General features: G+C 43.8%; 1 protein-coding gene across 2 annotated transcripts in view; it reads right to left on the bottom strand.

The window, feature by feature from the left end:
- Nucleotides 1-24,740, bottom strand: part of SATB2 (SATB homeobox 2) — a 107,295-nt gene that overhangs the window by 21,086 nt on the left and 61,469 nt on the right. For both annotated transcript variants that reach the window (XM_008931116.4, XM_018071935.2), the window contains exons 6-8: nt 18,283-18,495; nt 13,574-13,729; nt 1,614-1,811 (exon numbers count right to left, since the gene is read on the bottom strand). In XM_008931116.4, coding sequence (XP_008929364.2) covers nt 1,614-1,811; nt 13,574-13,729; nt 18,283-18,495 — 567 coding nt within the window. The remainder of the gene's footprint in view (nt 1-1,613; nt 1,812-13,573; nt 13,730-18,282; nt 18,496-24,740) is intronic.

Below are 24,740 nucleotides of genomic sequence, written 5' to 3' on the forward strand. Positions count from 1 at the left end.
GTGACCCTTGCAGCAAAGCCAAAAAAACAAACCTTGCTGCTTGAAACAATTCAAGTCCCAGAGACCGAAAACTACACAAAAAAATTGCTTGGTGCTGGGTATCTTTTGAGTAGGGAGCAGGTGGGCAGCAAGCCTCCTGTGCCTGGCACTGCTAGTGTGTCACTCAGAAACCTACTGGGGTTTTTGGATGGGCAAGCATAGCTTTAAAATGCAGCACCCCCAAAACACAAGCCTACTGTATCAACTGCCTACCAGGGTCTCCAGAGTTTTGTTGTATGTAGTTGCCAGCTGGTTCCATTTATTTTTCTTCATTTTTCATATTTTGACTGTAATAAAAAATTAATCCATGGCTTTGTAACTTGCTGACAAATACAAATGCACAGCATTCCAACACAGTGTAACATGTCACTCACAAGAGCTGACCTGCTCTATGCAGAAAAGTGATGTGCAGAAGGTTTTAGAAAGTAGGCTAATCATCAAGGTCACCCACGAGAGCCCAGGGAAACTTTTTCTTCTAACTTCCCTTAGAGGATATTCCCACTTGCTGTGAGCATCAGAACTGGGCTAATATGTTGAAATCTATGCAGGTCTAGTTGATTTCCCACCTTAGTTCGGCTCTTTACCCTTTTGTAGCTCCTTACCTCCAAGATCCCCCAAACATTTTGCAATGTTAATTATTTAGAACGCTTCCCCTACTTTATAGCTCTGAGAATCCAAACCCCAGGACACAGATTTTTTTCTTCCAGGCAAAGACCAAAAGGAAAGCAAGGAGGAAGTTGTTAGCAGAAGAGACAAAGCACTAACTAGGCAATAATTAATCTGAGTGAGACCTACATGTTTCAGGTGGGGCAGGACAACAGTACAGAAAAACCTCTTGCCTTGAAAAAGAGGTGACTAGATGGCTGGCAGCAGTGATAGCAGCAGCAGCACATGAGCATCAACAAAGAATAGAGGCTCAATGCCAAGGTTCACAGCAAGAGTAGTGAAGCAGTGCAATCCACCATCAAACAACATTGAGGAGAGTGAAGGTGGGAGGAGGAACTGAGATGATCAGAGAAGAGCAGTACGGATGATACTCAGAGTGGTCACACAATGGGATCAGGTGAATGGGACCAAGCATCAGTGGCAATTCAAAGTGGAAGGTCTGATGTGGGAGGTCACCTCAGCTTTTTAGACTGAAAAAAACCATCTCCTGAGCCTCCCTTGACCATCTGCAGATGTTTGGTTTTGTAGCATGTGTTACTAGTTATTAGGAATACACATAAGACTGATTTTCTCTTCTGACTGAAGCTGGAACTGCAAAGATGAGAAGTCTTGCAGTATTTTCATTTTATTTTCTCTATGCATACTTGTATCTATTTATTTCTCATTCTATTAACACCTGAGACAAAGATAGGACAAGGGTGTACAAAACAAAAATTCATACCAGTCACAAATATTGTATAGAGGAGCACAACGATCCTAAGGAGGCTGTGAAATGCTCACCATGGTCATTTTGGAAGTACTTTTAAGTTTCAGTCAATACATAAAAAGCACTTCTCCGTGTTACACTCTTCAAACCCCCTGTGTTACCTCCCACACAGACACCCTGAGGAGGCAGTTGTTGCTCTGACCTGCACGGGCTCAGGAGTGAGCTGGACAACATGCTGCATACGCTCGCTGTGGTGATGTCTGGATTCTTCCTCATAGATCACATCCCTCTCGTGTTGGGGGAGGTTCAGGAAGCGGCGAATGGTGCAGAGGTTCTCCCAAAGGGTGCGGTTTTCCGGACTTGGGTTTTCTTTCCAGCGAAGCAGCTCACACAGCCAGCCCTGCAATGGTAGGGTCAGCGCAGTCAATTCACTGAACACCAACGAACCAGGTGTGAGTGGAAGGTCAGCTACATTCTACCACTCTGTGGTGCAAGTTTTACTGGTCTCATCTCACACACAGAATCCCCCCCAGTCCTCAGCCGCCCTTTGGTTTTGACAAATCCTTGACATATTCTATTTCCTGCAGGTTGGAGAAACTGAAACAAGTAGCAGTGCTTAGCAGGAGCCAGGCAGCACAGCATCTTGTGCCGATTGTATTCACACCATGTTTAAAATGCTCGGATAGAAATATTTTTCCCATAGAAACCAGAGTTGAAACATTTGGTTTCAGAGCCCCTTTATTCCTTCATTTAAGCAAGAGAAAAGGAGATATATCTCCTGAGACTTGCTAACAGCCCTCAATGCAACCTGCAGCTGCAGAACCAGAAATTCAACCACTACAGAAAATGTTTAGTAGAAGATACTATCAAGTAAAGACTTCTGATTTGCTGTCACTCTGTTGCCTTGCCTACCCCAGCTCTGAACCCCACTGAAATTTGAAAGCTTTAAATAATCAAATCTTAGAGAAGACATAGCCTCACAGAAAGGGAATCCTCTGGTATTTAGCACAAAAGCAGCAGAGTCCTGCAGAAGTTACTAGAGAAATGAAGATACTAGGCAGAGGTAATTCTAAACCCAACTACAGATCATCATAATAGTAGATTTTAATCCTGCTCAATTGTTTTAAGGTTAGTTTGAAATGCCCTTAAAATGTTCCTGCTGTGTATAAGGAGCTGTAGGACCTCTCCACAGGGACTGACTGCTCAGACCCCTGAGGGGAAAGCGCTAGTGCTCCAGGAAGAAGAAACCACCCTGAATGCCAAAGGCAAGGAGACAGCCCAATGGCAAGAGCTGTTCAGGTGAGAGCAGTGGTGACCCGGTGTCTCCAGAAGCTTACCCAGGGCTGGTGGCTGCTGCTGCACCTGCCCAGAGTGGGGGCACAGCCAGCCTGTCCTGCCTGCCAGCAGCCAGCCCACTTGGGGCTGGAGACAGTGACTCCCCTCCTGTGCCTGTGCAGGAGATGTGATGCAAACGACAGAAGATGAGAAGATAATGCTGAGGATGCTGTCAACGCGCCTTACTGACTCCTGTCAAAATATTTTACCTAGTAGCTTTATAACCCATCATTTTCGAGCTACAGCTCAGCATATTGACACCATTTTGACAGGCACCTTACAGTACCTACAAGATAGCTTGATCAATGTTAAAAATGTTTGGTACAGGAAGTAGCCAAAACTGTGTTTTTCTGAACAGCGACCGGAGCAAGCTGAACAGCCAGGTTCATTACCAGCCCATGGGGGGGCTTTTTGGTATTGCTTTTTTGTGTAACAACTTGTAAGCCATTGAAAACTTCTACCGTGCACTCTAAACCCCGTGTATAATATCATAAGCCCTTGTTTGTCTTACTCTCCACTGTGTCTTCTGCCTTCACCCCCCCAAAAAAGGCAAGATTTGATTATCTCCGCTGCATCAGCCAAGACAGCAACACCAGCTGTTCTCATTGTGCAGCCTCTTCCTCACGGCCTACATGTTAATAACCTGATCATTCCATTTTCTCCTTCAACTGCCGGCTGCAGCACAGCGAAGAGACAAAAACCCAGGCCCATCTGCAGCAGCTGTAGGCACTGAACTGTGAAGCCACCAGGGATTTATAAACTAATCTGTAACACAACACTGCCTTGTTTTTACAAGTGAGAGGCCACATTTGTGCAGACCTGATCTTTTCTTGCAATAAACTAGGAGGGCCGGGGGGGGGCAAGGATGAAAACAAGATATCTAGTCATTTACTTAGGGAAAGAAAACCTGTATTATATTTTCAAAGTGTTTTGATTGGTATTTGGGCAATCTTTTGGCCAGGTGAAGTCTGCATTTTAATGTGGTATGACCATAACCCCTACCCTCAGTTCTTCTCTGTCCCCTTCCACTGCTCAAAAATCCATCAAAAACTTTCTCTCTTTTAGAGAAAAGACGGGAACAAAATCTCCCAACTCCACAGTGGTTTCTCAGGGGTTCCTCCATACAAAGGAAATAATTGTTGAAATGGAAAATAAACCATCTGTGGAAAAAAATAAGCTCCCGTTTCTCCCTGTTTTCAGTGAGCTGAATAAGTCTCCAACTGAATTCTTTCAAATATCTCAAGCAGGTATGTTTAACATCTCCTGGGGGATGCTGCAGCATGAAGACCCATTGTGTAACAGAAAATACACACAAAACCCTGCACCTGGTGGAGCAGGAGCCCATGCCAGGCAGGCCCTGGGGAAGGACAACTCCTGGGGCTCCCCGAGGGCTGCAAGGCACTGCACAGTGCCTGGCTCTGGCAGAGCCCAGGGACGGCTCAGCAGGGCCACCTCCCCTTCCCGAGGGCTGGACCGGGTAGCCCGATGGCAACTGCTGCACTTTGATTTATCTGTCCCGTTATAATCAGCACTCATTACAATCACTTAGAGCAACACTACAGGCCTCATTATGGACTAGGCACTCTCTGCCATTAGTCTTTAAGAAGGATAGCGCTCAATTTGCCTGGCAACATTTGAGGTCCTGACCTTGGAGCTATTAGGGAAAAGATTAGACCGCAGTGTGACCATGTGTGCAGACATGAGCAAACCAAATTAATTTCTGGCAAAGGGAGGCACCAGGCAAAGACCCCGCCATCCTGAGGACACCTGAGAACTTCTCCATTCCCCAAAGGAGATAAGCTAATGGCACGTTTAAAGGAGCCTGGTTCTGAAGGTGAAGCACATCCGTGGTATTTAGAGAGATATTAATCCAGTTTCCCCACAAAGTATTTGCTTGGCTGATCAGATTAAGGGATCTAGCCTTCAACAGCACACCCCCACCACAGCAGGCCCCAAGAAATCTGTGATACTTCACAGCCTCAGACATATTGCACCATGTGTACCCAGCTGCTACAATAATTAGCTTATGAATGTATCAGCTGGTTCTGTGATTTTTATAAACAATAACTAACCTACAGAGCAGAAAGATTTCCATGAGCCTAATATTAGCAAGAAATTGCAAGGTGCACCTAACTGAATTGTCATTGTGCTAAATGCCCTGTCTTCTCTCACGTTGTGTGGGACTGGATCTCCCCCAACACCCATTTATAAATATTTATTTTTGCACCAGCGGCGGCGATGTATTTGTGGCAGCTTTCTTCACAACAGCCATTATTCGCTCACCCCCGCACATACACACGCGTACCCGCTGCGTGCATGCGTACACTTATCTGCATCAAATCTGGCCTTTCATTGCTCTTTTTCTACCCTTCCCTTCCTTTATTCGGGCACTCATTCAAGACCCTATCTATCCATCCATAGGGCTGTTTATTAGGCAGTAGCTTTGACTAATACGTGAGAAAACACAGCGCCGCAGCTTACTCGCACGTTCCTTATGATTGCAAGTAACCGCCTTCCCCATGCACAGATGAAAAGTCTGCATGGGCTTTTTTTAATTATTTATTTAAATAATCTTAGCACGCCATCCAAGAAAGTTTTGCAGTACCAGGCAAAAAAAAAAAAAAAAAAAGTGTAAATGTCAAATAAAACAGTGACAGATGACAGTATTCTCTATTGAATAGCACCGTTTCTTCGTGCATGTTCAATGAGAACTCATGAATTATTAATACACAAAATCTCCTTTTACTGTTAAAAATCTCAACTTGGGGTTTTTTGGTTACAATTTTTTTATTTTCTTTTATTTATTTCTTTGGGGTCTGTGTATGTTACACAGAGCTTTCCAGGAGAATTATTTCATTTAAGAAATGCTAACATACAGAAGTTCTTGGCGCTACAGCCATTCACAGTGAATTTTCATCTATAGCTACATTTATTGGCATGAAGAATGAAAAGTGAAGGAGACACTATCTCACCACCTTTTCTCCCACTCATCCCCAGTATCTGACTCACTGCATTACAAGTAAATACAACTTCTGTGAACGTATTCTGAAAATCTAAGAAATAACACACCCTTCCTCAGACCCATAATATGCCCGTGGTTTTGATCCTGCCTCCCCTGCACATCACAGGTCTTGCTCCACTGCACAAACAGCCCCCTTGGCTGTCACAGCGTTACCAGGAGAGTTGGATACACACTGGTGTCAATATGGGTGGCAGAATCCAGCCCTTAATGTCAGCTTCTAAGGTTCTCAAATGGGAATGTCTTCCATTAAAAATAAGAGAAGAAAAAACAGCACAATTAAAGGATGCTTTTGGCTCTACATTCAGGCACACCCAGTGCTTGTGGTTACAAGGAATTCTGCTCAGAACTTCCTTCATTTCACCCCAAAACTTCTAGAGGCATCGAGAATGCAGCCCAATTTAGCTCATTAAAGAGAGCTGCAGAGAAGTGCTGGCCTCTATTTTTGTTGTTCTCATGAGACAAGATAAACATTTTCTAAGCATTTTATTTGATAAAACAAATAATATCATATTAATGTCCTATTTTTAACCTCTCTCTCTGTCTTCTAATCAAATACATTTCCACATAGCTAAGCAAACAACAACAAAAATCTGCAGGAAGCCAGTCATTCACATTGTGCTTTTATGCTGTTAAAGAAACAGCATGCTTACTACACCAAAGCACGAGCCTTGGCGCACTCGAACCCCCCCGAGGACAGCTGGCTGGTGCAGCAATCCCGAACCATATTCTCTGTCACTTATCCCTGAGCCCTTTCTAGCAGCTTGACCCTTTCACTTTAGCTAGGTTTACTCTGGAGCAGGGGAGGCTGCTCTGGCAGCCAGAGGTACCAGGCTACAATAAGGTCAGTTTTTCCAGCACTCAACGAAGGTATGCACAAATATACCAGCCCCAAAAACTGCCTCCTGCAGATCTGCTGACCTGCAGTCTGCCAAGGACCAAATTTCTGATAAAGGACAAGAAGGCACATGGGAAGGGTTGAGGCTCACAGCTGTGCTGGGGTGCAGGCCAGTGCTTGAGCTTTGAGCAGCATCTCTGCCAAAAGCCACTGCAGGAGGTGGCAGTTGGGTGTCCACAGTGAGTTAGTCACAGGCAGCCGTTCTGCTTTGAGCATGGATAACACTGCAGCTAAACTGACCTTGTGCTTCCCTGCATTTACGTTAAAATTAATAGCACTATTAATAATAGTAATAATACAGTTAGTTTTCTGTGTTGACATTTTCTAGGGTCTCCAGTGAAAGCATGAGTAGGCAAATGAAGAGTTTTTAGTAAGAGTGATTCAGGAATAAATCTCAAAAATAAATGTAAAAGGCCATCTCCTCACCCACATCATCAGTGCAGAAAATGTCAACATATGTGACAAAAGGAAAAAAAGCAGCAATGATTGACGCAAGTCTTGAAAGATTAGTAAAGCAATGCTGCATTCCCTAGAGAAGTCTCCCTTTCTACATGGGATCACAGGAGTCCTCTGGACAAACTTCCTCAGTCTCTCTTCCCTCTGCTCAGTTTGGGACTCTGCAGTGCAAAATGAGCCAGATAATATTCAGCTCTTGTTTCTCAGTCGCCAAACTCTCTTTCCATGAATCCAATAAGTGTCTATTAAAATAAATAAACCCCCTAATGATTCAAGATAACCTAATCAAGAAAGCTGGAATGGATAAAAGACTAACTGTAATGGAGAGTTCTGTCATGGCTTCAATGAATTCTTGATGAGGGCCGGGGGAGGGGGACTGAACCTGAGAAGCTTTACTTGGAGCATTTTGATACAGTTCAAGGTTAATCACTCAATAGCCTGTATTTTTGAAACACTTGGTACTTTTCCTCTCCCAAAAATTCAAGGCAAAACGCGAAGCACTTTCATGAGGGCCAGTTTCTCACTAGCTTTATAAAACACGAATATACCAAAGAAAAGAATGAGATACATGAGCCGTGGTGTACCTTAGACTCATGAGAACACCAAGTTTGCTTACAGCTCTTGGCCTCAGAGGGAAGGATGCTGTGCACTGAGGGTATTTCCAGCATGCCAAGTTCAAACCAGCTTCTCCCCACGCTAGAGAGGAAGTGTGGGTTTGTGGTTAGGGCAAGCATCCCACCATCAGCTCCCAGGTCTGCCAAGGACTTCCTGAGCAAAGCCCCAGATCCACAACTGTCCCTTATTCACTCAGCTGCAGAGGCAAATGCACTGCTGCAGATGCTGTCACAAAATCGCAGAATAGTTTAGATTGGAAGACACCTTTAAAGGTCTCTCGTCCAACCCCTCTTCAATAAGCAGGGACATCTCCAATAGATGAGGCTGCTCAGAGCCCCGTCCAACTTGACCTTTAATGTTTCAAGGGATGGGGCATCTGCCCTCTCTGTGGGCTGCCTGTTCCAGTGTTTCACCAACAGTGTTTCTTCCTTATATCTTGTCCGAATCTACCCTATTTTAGTTTAAAATCATTACCTCTTGCCCTATCACAAGAGGCCCTGCTAAAAAGTTCGTTCCCATCTTTCTTATAAGCCCTATTTTAAAGTACTGAAAGACTGCAATGAGGTCTCCCTGGAGCCTGCTCTTCTCCAGGATGAATAGCCCTAATTCTCTCTTCCTGTCTTCACAGGAAAGGTGCTCCAGCCCTCTGATCATTTTTGTGGGCCTCCTCTGGACCCACTCCATCAGGTCCATAAGTGTTGGGGACCCCAGAACTGGATGCAGTACTCCAGGTGGGGTCTCACCACAGTGCAGCAGAGGGTCAGAATCACCTCCCTCGACCTGCTGCCCATGCTGCTGCTTTTGATGCAGCTCAGGATAGAGTTGGTCTTTTGGGCTGTGAGCACACTTTCATCACTCTTGTCCTTGTTGGCATGGCTGCTCTCAATCCCTTCATCCCACAGCCTGAGTTGACAGTGGGCGTTGCCCTGACTCAGATACTAGACCCTCCACTTGGCCTTGTTGAACCTCACGAGGTTCACAAGAGCCCAATTCTCAAGCTTGTCATGGATGAGAGTCACACTGTGACTTCATATAAAAGTCTGTACAGGAGAAGCTACTTCTAAAGCTACTTCAAAGAAATTCCAAGTTCAGTCAAGGAGAGAAATGTCTTTCTGTATTTCCTCAATACATAACAAGAACATCAAAATATCAGCACAACAGATATGCCCCAGCTGTAGAGATTCACAGCATCATAAAGGCAGTGAGATGCTACAGCAGTAAGAAGTGCCCTATACACACACACTAGATACACTACACATCTTCATCACCAGCTGCTTTTTCTAGCTGCTATGCATCATCACAAGAAGCTAATAAGTTTAAGGGCACAGAAAATACCTATTATAACCTAGAAAGAGGACAGAAGGCATCCCATCGCATCAAATGAATACAAGGGAATCTAAGTTGGGAAGGAAGGAGAGGGAAGGATGAAATAAAGGGTTTCTAGAGTTAACACTTCTTCCAAGTGACACTGCTCATTCCTCTCACAGTACCTGCACTTTCTTGTAGGACTGGTGGGAGGTAAGGGCATGGGAAGGTGGCTTTGGTACTGAGTCCCATCTAGCATGGGGCCCTACTGTGGGCTAACACCCTCCTGGGCCAGAGAAGAGACATCCAGACAATCCTGGCAATGAGGCAGGGATCTCAACATGAAAAGGCGAGGAACTGTCACAGCAGTTTCCATCCATAGGCCTAGGTTTCTCTTTACCTGAAGGGCCTCAAATGAAGAGCTTTTCTACTCCCAGCTTCCAACCCTCAGTCAAGTTTATGCTGTGTTTGCCCACATTTAAACAGGGCAAAGATACAAACCAGAGACTGAGTTTTGCCAGCTTAATGTTTTTTCAAATGTTGCTCCATGGGGTCTCTCTTGCTTTACTGTGGTATAACTGGAACAAATTCCAGTCCCTTGTGAAAAATTTCAGTTTCAAGGCTATAGTTTTTGTTTCAAAGGACTGGTGAAGATTCCATTTGCCCTGCCCAGGGTAGATACCCAGCAGCATGCACCCCACTTCCCCATGCTGCCCCAGCCTGATTAAGAAGAGTCTCTTGCTGTGGTAGAACTGTGGGGAGTTTGGTCTCCACGTTCATACCAGCTCTTCCCTCACTCAGACTGTCAACAAGCACTCCAGCCAGCTGTGCCCACTATTTATTTTGATAGTGACTGTTTATTACAAACAGAACTACGTTCCTAAATTCATTTTGCACATACTAAGAAACAAAGGTCTGCTGAGCACAGTACAGCCTCTGATGTAGCCTCTCACTAGCAGAAGTCAAAGGGGTGATGCTGCTGCACAGTATTACAGAAGGGCTGGCACATGGTCATGGGGGAAATGGTTTTCCTGAGGTTGTGCTATCGAGCAGTTGCAGAGTTGAATGCAGAAGCCAGCTTTGACAACCAACAGTCCAAATGTGCAGCAATCCAAATCTCTGACTGTCCCACTGCACAGCTCTGCAGACACACAGGCCACCCAAACCTCCCTGAAATGGCACACCAAAAACCCATCTTCTTGTGAATTAAATATAACCAGGAGAGCCCAAAGTGTAGACTGGAAACCAAATCCTGTTGTTCTGGCCACACTCAGAAACACTCCCAAAGTGCTGATACAGGTTCCAGGTTTAGTCACTAAAAGGACAAAGGGCACAAGCAGGCAGCAACCCCAGAGAAGCATGCTGTCCAGCGAGTACATCCTAACAGTTGGCAACTATAATAGCAGGACAGCTTTGGAGGCTGTCCTGTGGCACTGAGCTCTCAGCTCCTGCTGGCTTCAAAAATACAAAGGGACGCACATCACTTCACAAACAAGGCTAAAAATGTCTATATATAAGTTGTAAGGAATAAAATGCATATTAAGGTAAATATGTGATGATTGAATAAGTCAATGTCTAAAATAAATGGCTTGAAATCTTTATGAAGGTGGATTCCCTTAAAGAATTCTCCCTGTACTACCTTGGTACCTCCATGAGGCCCTGACATGTTGACTTGCGAGCTCTGTGATTTGCAACCTCAGTTTGTAGAAGCTGCCCTTCTCTTTAGTTGCTAGACTGAGACTCCACCATGACTTAAGAATGAAGATGGTTGCTTGTTAAATTAGAGGTCAATTAACTCCACCAGTAGATGATGCCACTTGCAATAACTGCTCTCAGTGGGTACCACTCTTCCTGTATGGAGACAGAAGACAAAATGAGGCCTCCATTGCCTCTGGATGTTCTCTGGGGTACATGACATACAGCCCTGTATATAAAATGTCAAAACAGCCCTGCTGGAGCCTCACTGCCTGCTAAAACTGTGAAGATCTCACAGCACCGTGGATTGTTGTTGACAGAACAGCAGCGCCCAACATAACACATGCCTTGTTAGCAAACTGGAAGCCTCTCAGTAGTCTGGGGTGAGGGAATAATAGAGGAAGCCAATGCAACACAAGCCAGGCCTGTGGAGAATAGCAAGTGAACGAACCTTGGCGGAGAGTCCAAGCAAAGCCTCAGACTCGCTCTTTTTTTCCCTCTCTTTCAAACTTTCTCTTCTGCAAACATGGGCAGTTTTCAATGAGTGCTTCCCACCATGTAACTCAGCTGCTGAAATCAGCAGCATCTTCACCAGCAGTAGTCATGACTGGCACAACTGGACTGTGCAAACACTGGGAACAACCAACTGCTATTTTTCAGACAAGTTAGACCTAAGGAGACATGCTGACCATGACACCATGGCTCTGCCCTACACAAGCAGATGAGTCCTTGCTTTTGGCATTTCTGTGGGCCATAGAGCACCCCATTCTGCAGCAGGGACACCAAGCCACCCAGAGAAGGCACATAGGTGGGCTTTGGGGCAGGGGGAGGCCCCACACCACTATGGTTCTTGGCTATGGCTTCCCTTCCCTGCCTTCAGTGCCCCCATAAACCACTTCCATGCTCCAGCAGAGTGCTATGACATCTCAGCATGGCAAATGCTGGGTCATCCCAGGGAGCCAGTATTGCTTTGGCAGGGCTGTGAAACAAAAGAAACATCAGCCCCAAAAACACTTCTTTATTTGCTGCTGCTGAAGAAACAAAACCTTTATGTGCAGTAACTTTGCTTTAAACAATAACATTTGTGGATCCTGTTCTTAACCTTTTGCATCTGGTGTTCAAAATCTGCCCTGTTCTTTTTCCATGTGAAAGACTACGGATCTTATTTTTGCTTTGGCGCTGGTGTGCAATGCTGCCAGAGAAGTGCACTCAAACTGGCACAGACCAAAGCTGGTGAGCCACCCAAATTATTGTTGGGTGGTTCAGTCCCTCTCTATTTCAAGAAGCCTCTGGGTATAATGACAGGAAGCTTGCAGGCAATTTTAAGCCAAACCTCAGAGAGGCTGGCATTCGGTCTGTGCTAAACACTCCTTATTAAAAGCTGTCCAGTCCGGATTCTGGGTGGAACTTTGATATCTGCATGGAGTAAAGAATAAGGGGCACGTTTGCAAAATCAATTGTGCAGTTTTTATATTTACTGCACGTTTACCACATATGTCATTTATTACACAGTGGAAAACCGTTAAATGCACAGTAGTTGTGCCAAGTGGCATTATGCTTTTAACAGCTTTATTCGTTTAACAGCTCCAGTTCTCATTATATTTTGCCATGTGGTACATGAGATTTTTATGCATTTAACAGTTTAAGAGGGTTCCATGGTATTTTCCTTTTATGTATTTCATACTGAGCCCAGGATTTGGTTGGGGGGTAGAGGGATTGTAACCCCTGTACCCTGACAAGAGAAAGCAAGAGGCAAAGAAAATTAATGATTAAATGAGGAAGGAAAAATTAATCAGATCTCCATGTGTCAGGGCACAAATACCTGTAACAAGGACAAAGCTCCACCACGTGCTTTGATAGCCTTTGATGCTTTGTTTATAAGCCCTTCAACCACTTATTTTATATCTACTTTAATGACTACAATGTTGTTTTCCTGCACAGAGGAAAAGAATGTATCTTTCAGAGTGCATGCACCTAGATACTTCTATCCCACTCTCTCATTGTCATATACACATTTGTGCATTTCTGTGTGCATATTGATGCCCTCTCCTCAACTGAGTAATTTCATCCAGGATCAGAAGCAGCTCTTTTCACTGAGTAAACAATTCCTTCCAACAATCTCCAATCCACTTGCTGCCCTTCAAAAAAATCTGTGTGCCCGCCTTTCCATAAAATCCCTTCTGGTGCATTATATTTTTTTAAAGAGTTGGATGAAATTTTTAAATTAATGGATTCTCTTCAAGAATTTCACCCAGACCTAGGTTTGCCCGCATGTATTTTTTACACCCAAGGTAGAAATTAATCCAGGAGAACTTACTGCAATGTCTCCTCATGCCTTTTCGTAAAAATGACTGGATCAGATGTGAATTATTCACATGGCAATACTGTATGCAGCACATACAACATGCAAAAAAGGAAACACCTGCCTAATATGCCGTTTCCCATTGCCTTCCCTCAGTTAATAACTTGAGAAAACAATTTCATTACCCACCAAATGAGTAGGATACCAGCATTTTAAAAGTTCCTTGTCCTACTAGCAGAGGTGTAAGTTATATACCACACATGGGAAAAGACATACGTGTTTGTACCAAAGGGGAGAAAAAGCTCGGTTGTGAGCTGACCCTTCCCTCAGCCTCTTTTAAAAGGGAAAAGGAAACCACTTAAGCAGGCAAAAGCCAAACACAACAGGTTCCCCAGAGATGAAGATTATTATTATTGTAGGAACAGATGTAATTTTATTGGTGGGAGGAGGAGGTGGGCCTAGCCCCAACCCCAGAGTTTGCTTTAAAAACAAAACCCCAAAAAGCCCCGCGACAATGAAATCCTCTATACCACTCACCTGACTTTTATTGGCAGCCACTTTGGCAAACAGAGCTTGAGATACCTTGGCCCTTTTCATCTCCTGTTGGATCTCGTCATAAATGGCAGCTGTGATGTTGACGTTGGCACTGTCCGCCTTAATGGGGAGGTCTGTTGTTGGTGTCGAGGTTTTGGCCTACCAAGAGACCATGAAAATAATAATTAAAAAAGTGCTGCTTTCAGCCCAGCCATCTGTGCAGAAATTATCAAAGGATTTCAGTCAGCTGATGCCAAACTGCATTAGCTACAGAGGGACACTTCCTGTCCATTATTCTAATCAGGTTAATTGTGATTGGAAATAATTGCAGTGCATTCCTATAGGAAATGCAAGGCCCTGTCAACTCTCCCCCTCTCCCTCTCCCAGCGTGTTTATTGAGCAGCTCAACAACAGGATAGGTAGCCAGGGCACTCGGCTGCAGGCAGTCACTGAAGTTGGCTTTGCCAGCGAGCTACTGCGGCCCAGCCGCCAGGCTCTACCTTCTCCCCCCTCTCTAAAAGTGGCCTACACCTTGGAGGAAGAGCCAATTCTCCCAGAAAAAATGAGTAAATGGGTAGAGGTCTCTAAATAATAAATTATTACTCAATTTAATGCACTCCCTCAAGTCTCCCTCATCCTTTATTAAAACTATATGTATGTCACTTGAGTATGTATGGTTTCCCAGCCTTATCATCATTATGCTAGCCAGACAGTCACCTAATTTCACCTAGGAAATCAGTGAAAATGAAAAAAAAAATCATTTCATAAAGCTGGGCTTTGGCATGCCTTTGATGTGCTGCCCTCATTCTCCTAAACTCATATTGAGATTTTGCGTATTCTGCTGCACTCCTTTTAATTGAATGATTTCCCATCAGCTTCTGTGACAAATGAAGGACAATAACGGACACTGCCAGAACTTTCCCTGGGCTGGACTACCCCTGCAAGGCTTCTATCAACACAGTTCAGCAGACTGCTACAAGACATTGATTTTAAAGCCCCTCAGCAGTGGGGGTCCCCAAAATGCACTGCCAGGTGAGGCAGCGAGGGCAGTGCGATGCTCACTGAGAGCTCCTGGCACCAGCAGCCCCATGGAGACAGATCTCATTTGCTTTCCGGAGCTCAAAGAGGAGAGATACCAGGGCTGATCACTGTACCCCTTACGCATTTTAAAGGAAACATGATTTACTGATACAAAATCTCTGTTTTCTCCTGAGATGTAAAGGTCTTAAGAAACAACACAACCTATGTGGCAGAGCTCACACTTCCCAACAGATCCAACCCACAAGTACACCCTGGTGACACTCATATTTGGGCCCATTATGAACATTTTCAGCTGGCTCCTGTTTCTGTGTCACAGCTGAAGCCTACTAGAGCACATCCAATGTTCATTTTTAACTAAGCAGACATGCCCAAATACTGGGAAGGTTAACTAGGAAAAACCAAACCTTCTGAACTTCTCTTTCTGTTTTATTGTCCTCCAAATCTTCCTCTCCCTAACATCTTTTTTTTCCAAAGGCCACATAAATAATAGAGCCAAAATTCAATCAAGGCAACAAGCTAGACTAATCATTCCTCCTTACTGCTTCCAGATAAAGCTTTAACGAACCTGTATCTTCTCCCTGTCCTACTCCCGAGGCTCAGTAGGCACTGCTCTGGGCTTGTTCCCTGCCTGTCATAGGCAGGACACACGTAGAAAGGGCGTAAGAACTTCCTGCTCCTGCTAAGTCCACCCCCCTGTGTTCGGGCAGGGGCAGCTGGGGCAGCCCACAGCCACCGGTGCCCCGGGAGCCCAGAGCTAAACTCAGTGCCATCCACAGGCCATAAGCACATGCCGGATACAGACCGATGGATGGACTGACAGGGACACCACACTCTGAAATTCAATGTTTACAGATACATGAGAGTTAGGGCAACTGTGGGAAACATAAGAAAATAACAAAGGGATCATGGGAAGGAAGAGGACTGTCCAAGTCTGTCAGGACTCATTTAATGGAGCTTTGTCGGGTATAAAAAAAACCTTCCCAGGCACTGGAGCCTTTGGCTAGCGTAGCAGCCGAGGTCACCACAGCCTCAAAGGCCATTACAGAGGTCTGAGATCCTGAGAAGAACAAAATTAGCATGTAAAAGAAAGATTTAAAATATAGCTCCATCTTGCATGGGTCTCCTAAGCTTCTAGCTCCACATCTGAAAAACACGATCTCCCTGCACACCCTGAAAGCTGCACCGTTTTTTATTTAACCACTGAAGTAGGCAGGGCAAGTACCAAACCAAAGTATCACAGTCACTAAAATAAAGTATTTTATGTTAGAGGTCTAGATTCAAAACTGGCCTTGATATTAAGAAGGAGTTTGTGACTATTGAAACATCTTGTTGCAAACAGTTGGGGAAAAAGAAAGAGAAGTGTTTGCAGCCACAGCACCAGAGCACCGAAATTCAGCCCTCAGTGCTGGTGTTCCACATGGACACAACAACCCCTAACAGCTTGGAGCCTCTTCCCCATGGCACTCGTACCCATTTGCTGGATCAATCTGCTGTTCTCACCTTGAGGCAGGTCCTGAGCCAGGGACATCCCATGAGGGTGGCCTGGGGCTGGCTCAGAGTCAGGGAGAGCTGAGCCAGGTTACTCTGTGTGCCCTTACACCTTCTGCATGACTTCTCCAGCACCAGCACTTCCACAGGTATCTGCCATTGCTCTCCTCCTACCCAGCACACTCAATCCCAAAAGCACTGCTGCAGGAGATCAGTATCTGTGGAAACCATGTTTCCAAATGCCATTCCATCACCTTCTCCAGCTCCCTAACACAGTTCCTGAAAGGATGGTACTGCTCCAGGGTAGCTTCCTGGGGAGGTGACGCTGCCGGGAATCGCTGTGCTGCCGGTGAGGATGGCATTTGTATCACAGAACTAATACCGGGCATATGGGGAAGCACAGTAGCCGTGCTGCCTGCCCGGGATCTGGGAAGCAGCCTCATTTGCAGAGGTGTCCAAATTGTCAAAACAGCACCTGTGCTGATGGGTGCTGGCCCTCTGAGGGCTGGGGAAATGTTATCCAGCGGGCACAAGGCGATCCACTGGGTACGCAAACCTTTGTGTGTTGCTTCTGCTGATTAAAAACCTCACAATATTCTGTGGGATTCTTCAAGCTGAAATAAGGCAAGGGTGGGCTGTTTTATACATCTAGAGTATGATTTCTTGCAAAACTTAGCTCTTACAAATGCAGGCAAGATTTCCATTATTTTAAATTACATTCTAGCTGTGCCTACAGCATGGGAAAATGGCATATTTCAACACAAGGATGAGATGGGGCAACAGAACCAATTTTTTATTCTCACTGGATTGCATCTAAACGCTGAATTTTGTTTCAGTACTTGGTTCTAGTTGCAAAACCTATTGCGATAAATGTAAGTAGGAGTAAGCTAATTCTTAATTGAATAAACACATGCAGAAAGTGGGTACATTATTTAAATAATAAAATAGTTCCCTGTATATTTTTATTTTCACTTAAAGGTAATTAAAAAAGATAAGGAGCATGCAATGAGTTTCCCATGTAATAAAAATTCAGCGTCAAATTTGGGTTGGCAGGATACACTTGCTTTCAGTGAGAACAGTTCTTTACATCATGTACTGATGATGTACTACTGATGGTGGTGAAGTGCACCCAAATGCCTGGGTTAAAATGAACAAGTTCAACAGTTTCTACAGAATCAACACATCTTTCTTAGGGATGATCAGTTTGCATGTGAAACCTGGCTCTCTCCACATTGCTTACTTACTTCTAGCAGCTGTGGCTACAGAATTCAAGCCCTCAGTGATACTATTTATAAGGGTTATACGGGTCCATTTACTAAAGAACAGAGAAGTACTAGAACTGACCCGTCATGTCCGCACTGTTAGAAAGTTCAAACTCAAGTTAGGCAAAATGTCATGACAGGGATTAATCATCACCCTTGTGCAACCACTCTCACTTTCCAGAGTATATGTCTGGGACCACAAGCAGCCTGGTACAAGGGGGGATGATTATTACAGCGTAGTATGTGGATGCTCTTTCTTAGTGCAAAGGAATAACCTACCCAGGGAAGAGTGGGTGGCAACAGCACGTTAATAAACATGTGCAATGAGATGACAGCTGCTTTGGAGCTCTAAAGCATCATCTTCCTTGCCAGCACCCTGCCCATCTCCACGTTCTGTACTTCAAATAATTACTCATGAAAACCTCTAACTCAAAGACTGTGACTTCCTGTGCAGAATACGGAGCACTCTGATTTCTAACAATTTCTATCTAATCCACTATCGACCTCTGTTCCCTACACAGTTTTTATTGCAACATACATGAATCCCTCCACAAGCCCAGAAATTTTCTATGTATTCTGAAAAATGTAAAAGACACAGGTAAAAAGCTACATACACTGTTTTTCTATAATAGTCATTTAATGGACATATATCAAGAGCCTGTATGTAATGCTCATATGTACTCTTTCAGGCACTAATGTTACATACTCTTTTGCATTTATGGCATTGATTAAAGCTTGAATGATCATCACAGTCTCTTGCTGCAATCCACTAAATGTCTCTTAACAGCCACTCCAAAACCTTACAAAAATTTTCCACAACTCATCTGGGCGAGAGGAATGACAGACAGGGGAAGGGTGGAGAGAAACTCCTTCCCTGGAGTAATCCACACAACAAACAGGTAACAAGGGATTGCATCTTACCTGGGGGGTTCTGGAGGAGCTCGGGCTGCTGGCAGCTGAAGACACCATGCTCACATTTGGGTTCATACTTCTCTCTCTCTCATCCTGATAGATACGATCCCGCTCCGAGTCAGGCAAGTTGAGGAAATTCTGCATTGCCCTCAAGTTTACCAGAAGGGACTGGGAAGCTGTCCTAGGGTCTTCTTCTTTACGCAGGATCTCTGACAACAAGCCCTGTTTTAAAAAAAAAAAAAAAAATAAAAAAAAAAAAAGCCAGTCATGTGTTGGTGGGTTTCTTTGGTTTTTTAAAATTTGTTTAGTGTAACCAGCTGGGTTGCAATACTGAGAACCTACATCAGAATCTCATGGGCTCTCCCTGAGGGGATATTTTGTAGGAAAATGTTTGTCTTCTGGGGGCTGAGGTTTATTTTGGGACTGTCCTATTCTGGCACCGTAATAAGCTTCTGAGTATGGAGATGCCGGATAAGAAGGTAGGTGCATTGGGTAGAAGAAATTGCAGTTATCACCAGGTGCTTGCTGCAAATATTTTAGGAGCTGTTAGATATCTCTCTCTCTTTTTACTTGAAGCTGGGAACACTTGGCAATCCTGTTCATCTTTGACAAATCTGCCAAGGTTGGTAAATTTAGTTTCGACATTTAAACAGTACAGGAGGTTTATAAAGAAAAACGTTCGGCTGGGTTTTTATGTTACAGTCCGTTCATTTCTGTTTGGACAGTCATTTCTGAAAGGAGAAAAATGGAGCAATAATAAAACCTTAGAATCTAACTTTAGGGATTTAACCCATTCTTTCATTCCTCATTTTAAAATACCACAGGCTTCACATTGCAATCATGAATGAACATATTAATCTAGTTTTTACAAAAGCCATTACACAACATTTCCAAAAAATAAGGAGGAAAAAAAAAAAAGAGTTGGAGAGATGAAAATATCATTAAATGAGGCTTAAATATAATGATAGGATTAAATTTATGCATAACTGTATGCACTCAACAGTCCCACAGATTACCTAGATATTAAAGGCACGGCACACAAGTCTGAATCAGGGCCTACAGAAAGTAGGGGGGGACAGAGTGTGTGCCACCAGCTTCCCCCAGGCACCCCCTCATATCAGACACTTAAAAGGCTATTCTGTCAATGTTTCCCTGAGCAATCCCACACCCTTCCTGCTTCCCTCCTGTCACAACCCAAAGGTTGTCTGCACCACTGCTCCCAGGAATGCTGGCCACAGAAGCCCTGTGAAATGACAGTGAGAGCCTGGAGGGCTCCCCTTGCCCTGCTGCTGGGAGAGGAGCAGCGTTCAGCAGCCGTGTGCACAGGGACCCCGCAGTACCCCGGACACGACTTCGCTGTCGCTGTTGACATGAGCATTTTGCAGTTACTTTACAGCCTCAACCAAGGCAAGCTGCCTCGCAAGTAAAGTCAAGGCTTACTCCTCTCTTGTAAGAAAAATTACTAGAAAACAACCACGCACTCAGAGCCCTGTAACATTAGTTTATTTTTAGTTTATTTTCTTCTATGTCAGAGTCTCCTCCAAAAACCCTTATTAAAACACTTTCACTGCAGCTGGCCCATTAAACAAATGCCAACATGTTTAGTATATATTGATCTTATTTACCAGGCTTCCTGACAAAACCATCTGACCAGCAAATGATATATCTGTATTTTCATTTATCTGTTTTCTGCTATTAAACACCTACACTAAAATACATACACGAAAGCTCTACCTCAGCAGCGTTTACACCAGCAGTGCTCAAAACAAGCTCCATACACAACTTGAAGATAGGCTGCACACAGCTCCATCTTTTCAGCTCCTCATCTACATAATCAAGCTAAGACACTCCCAATTACATTCTTCTGCAATTATCAGAGTGGGCACCAGAAGGACTGGAGCTGGGAATAGAACCATGGTGAGCTCCACTCAGAAATGGGATGGGAGAGAGAAGCTGGCTGTTGAAAAAGGTCTGCACTGGGAAAAATTCTGAAGAAATTGCAGTGCTGGGCTGCTCTCTGGTATTCTGTGTGACCTCAACACAACTGCATGTTCATACTTGGCTTCTTCCTCAGGGTTTACCAGCCCTCAGAAAAGCTAAGGACATTTTGAAAACCTTTCTAGCATTTCACAGGCTTACAGGCTGGGGGAGATTAAGCAAAATAAGGACATACAGGAGATTGGAGCCACGACCTGCATGATTCCAAGATCGATACAGCAAGTCCCTATTAAAATTTTCCCTTAAAGGTACTGAAAAGTTCTCCAAATGGAGTAAATAAATGAAACATCGGTCCAACCAATTCTCTAAATTCCTAATTCCCTGTGTCTTTTAAAGGATATATATCTTTTTTTTTTTTTTAAGATAATATCAACTTCAAAAAATCATGAGTTTAGGTTGAAAGAAAGGGTCCTGAAAGTTACTGGAGCTGACTCTAAGAGAGCTTTTTCTCCCTCCCATCTTAGCCTAGCTAAATTTATGGTCCAATTTCAAAAATGGAGAGCAGAAACATATGTGAAAGCATGCCAGCAATTACTTTTCTGTGCAGTCATTGACTCTGTATGTAAATCAGAGGCTCACAGGTACAAGAGGCTTGGTCATGGCACTAAGAGGTATCTCACTGCCTGAGATACCAACTCTTATGCTTGAAGGCTCTGATTCATCACCAGAAACATCTTATCATGGGGTTCACTCGGTGCCTGTGCCTCTTGCTTCTATAAGGGTCTCATCTTGACCTGCTACAAGGATGTAGCAACATTTTGCAGTGCTGCTGTTCAACCAGCAGGCTGAGGGAGCCTCATGTCCTAATGCAGGCACCTGCTCCAGGGACAGGGACTCGCTGCTCGCTCCAGTTCCCCATGCCCTGCTCGCTACGCCCTGCTCCAGGTAGGAAAACCTGCTTGCAAAGAGGGTTTTTCTGCAGCTCCTCTAAGTGCTTTGGCAGCTTAGGAACCATGTAAACAGCAGGAGAGCTAATAAGAAAACTGATTCACAGGGGAAAAATCTCATGTCCTCCTGCAACTGGAGAAAAACAACGCCAGTAAACAGAAGCAGCTAGATAGCTAAGTGATAGGGTAGGACAATAAAATAAAGTATCTTGAGAGCCATAACGTTTACAATAATATAATTCTGAGCTACTGAAGTATATGCAAACTAACCAGTGAGCAACATTATAAAAAATAAAGTGATATTAAATAATCTGTTCAGCCTTTTTGTCACCTGCAACAAATTAGGCTTTCAATATGCAAAACATCTTCCTTCCAGAAAAACAAATGATCATGATTTCATTTAATTGTAATTTAATGAGGCATAATGTATTTTTTAAAGTGATATACTCCAGGTGTGTGGTGAGGAAACTGGCCCAGCCAGACAAACTCTACTGTTTCTATTTTTGAGAAAACCCTAAAGCCAGCCAGAGACTGTTTTCATTTCTGCAAATTATGTTTCTGCTGGAGGGGGTGAGGGAGGGAAACCCGCAGCATTCATACATTTGTTATAAAATTCCATTGGCTAAATTAGCTCATTCTGACTTACTTACATCTTGCATATTAAAAAATAAAAATAAAAAATTGGCAGTTTGCAGTGTAACCAACTCTGCAAACCTAAAAGAAGATCTTCAGGGACTAGAAAGTCTCAATATGATTTTAAATAGCCAAACAGATCTTCTACACCGAACACAGCTCCCAGGATACATTTTAGGACATGTAGCTTGATAATATCTTTGCTTTTCCACTCCTCTGAATCATTTTTAAACAGGCTGCTGAAGAGGCAACTGATGAAGCTTAATGTTCACACAGGCTGTGCTTGCAAACGAGGTGTGTGCTCACCCCGAGACAAGGGCTCTGCACAGTCTGGTTTACCCTTGGAACTTGCACAATTTTTAAAATTACACACTGGATCCATAATTGACTTTAAGAAAATAATACCTGTGGTGGAGAAAGAAGCACATGTCCAATCAAAATAAAAAAGTTACTGAATCTATTTAAGGTAGGAGTAATTTTGACAGTGTTTTTTCAAACTAGCTGAAATGTAGTCCCTTCAAGACAGCAAAGTCACAGTCATGGGGGTTTGCTTTGCATTAATTCTATGAAACCCCATTTGTGAACTTCTTTTATTTTTATTAACTATGGGATTTCCAGGACAAACAACCCACACCTCATTAGTAAAAAAAAAAAAATTTTTAAGCAAATTCTGAAAGATGATGCAGTACAACATAGAGGGAATGTTATTCAAACTAACTCCAACATCCAGTGGACCAACTGACCAGCCCTTGAGGCAAACAAAGGCTTGACCAAAGCCCACAGAAGGTGAGTGAAGCCTTTCTGCCCTTCTCCCAAAGTGCTCCTGCTCAGGCCTGGAAAGGGTGTAAACGAGATCTCAGTGGGGCAGCAGACTGCACTACCAGAGACTGAACACAGGACAATTTTGCAACCAGAACTTTTGAAAAGCAATCTGGATGGAGGCGAGGCAGTGATGCTGGAGTGCAGCCCAGACACCAGTGTCATGGGGACAGAGGAGGATGAGGGCCATCAGGCAGCAGGAGACTCCCAAGCACTGGCCAAGACCTCACACACATCAGGTCTGACGACTTGGATAGGAGCTGTGCTCCCTCTTGTACAGACCTAAGCCATTTGACTACAAAAGCAGGCACTGGGGTTAAAGAGGTTCAGAACAGACTATGGACAACCAAAACACTGGCCAAGACAAAAACTTAAATAAACCCAACTAATGCGCTAAACCTCAGTTTTTATGTTCTGTATAAGGAGATTATATATATGAAGGACTAAAAAAGCATAAACACTTTTTTCAGACTTTCGGTTTGTTTGTGCCTCTCCATACTTCAGCTATGGCCAAAAGCAACAGAGAAAATGCTGAAATACTAGAAAAATGTTGTTTCTGTAGTACTTAAAGTTCCAAGTATTTCCAAGTACTGTACTTGTAACTGACAGTCTCAATAGAAAAGCTATTCTGCTTTCTATCCGGGATAGATGCTACTCTGAACAGGATCAGAAAATGTAGGGATTTATTCAAATTCAACATCTGAATCTTAAAGGTCAGTAATGTCAAACTGTCCCCCCTCAGCACACAAGGCCTATTTCCAGCATGGAAGGCAGCACTCAGGGAATCCTTTGGTGGCTACTCATTGCTACTGAACTACACTGTACCTTCAGCATACAACAAACTTGATTTTGCCCAGCTAAAACGACCACTTATATTTACAGTTGTCTGCTACTTGCAACTGAAAGCTGGGGGCAGCAGGTCAGCCCAGGAAGCTCTGCAGCAGAAACACCAACTTCTCATAACCCTTCAAGGAATAAAGCACCTGCTGTGTTTTTCTCACATCAAGACAGGCTTTTACCATGACATCTCTTTGACTCTCTGCATTTACTCCAGGTCCCACCTTCAATATTGTCTTCTGGGTTGAACAAGATACATTTAACAACCCTGAAAATACTTCTCTTTGCCTTTAAGTATACAGCATTCAACAAGAAGCTCTATATGAAGTACTTCAGTAGGCTTTTTAGGACTCAAGCTCATTTTCAAATGCTCACTGCTTTGTTTCCATTCCCTTGCATCTCTTTCTAATTCCAACTAGGATATGAAGCAGAAGTGCTGGAAGTCTCTCAGAAATGCTTATCCTGGCAATGTGTCCAGTCCAATTTTGCTGAGCAAAATTGCTTTAGATAATCAGTGGAAATTTTCAAGTGGTTAGCCAAACCAAGCACCTTCATATCCATTCTGTCACAGTTTCCATCAGGCAAAACTGTGTTTATACCCTGTTCCCTGACCAACTCTTCTATCTCAATGGGTAAAATGTGTGGTGCCACATTTGTGTCAGTTCATATGAACTTCAGAACTTAAAGGACTCTGACTGACTCCACAAATGGGAGGCCAGCAGTCTCCCAGTACCCTTCAGTGTAGCTGAACACATCATACCAGTCCTTCATTTAGAAGAAATCTCCTGATCTCTAGATTCACTGCCTACAGCCTGAGTATGAGCCTTGTTCTTAAACTCATTTAACTAATGCTAAAATACATACATCTCAGGAGAGAGCTGCTTAGGCACAAAGCATTTAGAGCCTGATTTGAATAAAACTTATACAGGGTGCAACAATGACAATTTGATTTTTATTATTAAAAATGAAGTGTTTAAATCCTCAAAGAAAACGCCTTTATTGCATTAGTTTAATAAAGCCTCTTTTTTATTATGGTATCTCTTTTTATGAGGGAAGACAGGATGTGCATGTGGAGCTGAATAGGGATGCATGGGGAAAAGGAGGCAGAGAAAGACCGACCAACTGCAGCCACAAAGTGCCACCGTTTATATGACACACATGTCAGACCTTTATACTGAAATATGCTGGAAAATGAGCAAAGACACACAGCTCGTGCACACTCTGTATATCTGTGCCTTTGCTTCCAAGGCTCAGGACTCCTGTGCATCAGCTGAGCAGGCAGCAGCCGTCTCC

The sequence above is a fragment of the Manacus vitellinus genome, unplaced genomic scaffold (assembly GCF_001715985.3).
Source record: "Manacus vitellinus isolate BGI_N305 unplaced genomic scaffold, ASM171598v3 scaffold_20_pilon, whole genome shotgun sequence".
Lineage (NCBI taxonomy): Eukaryota > Metazoa > Chordata > Aves > Passeriformes > Pipridae > Manacus > Manacus vitellinus.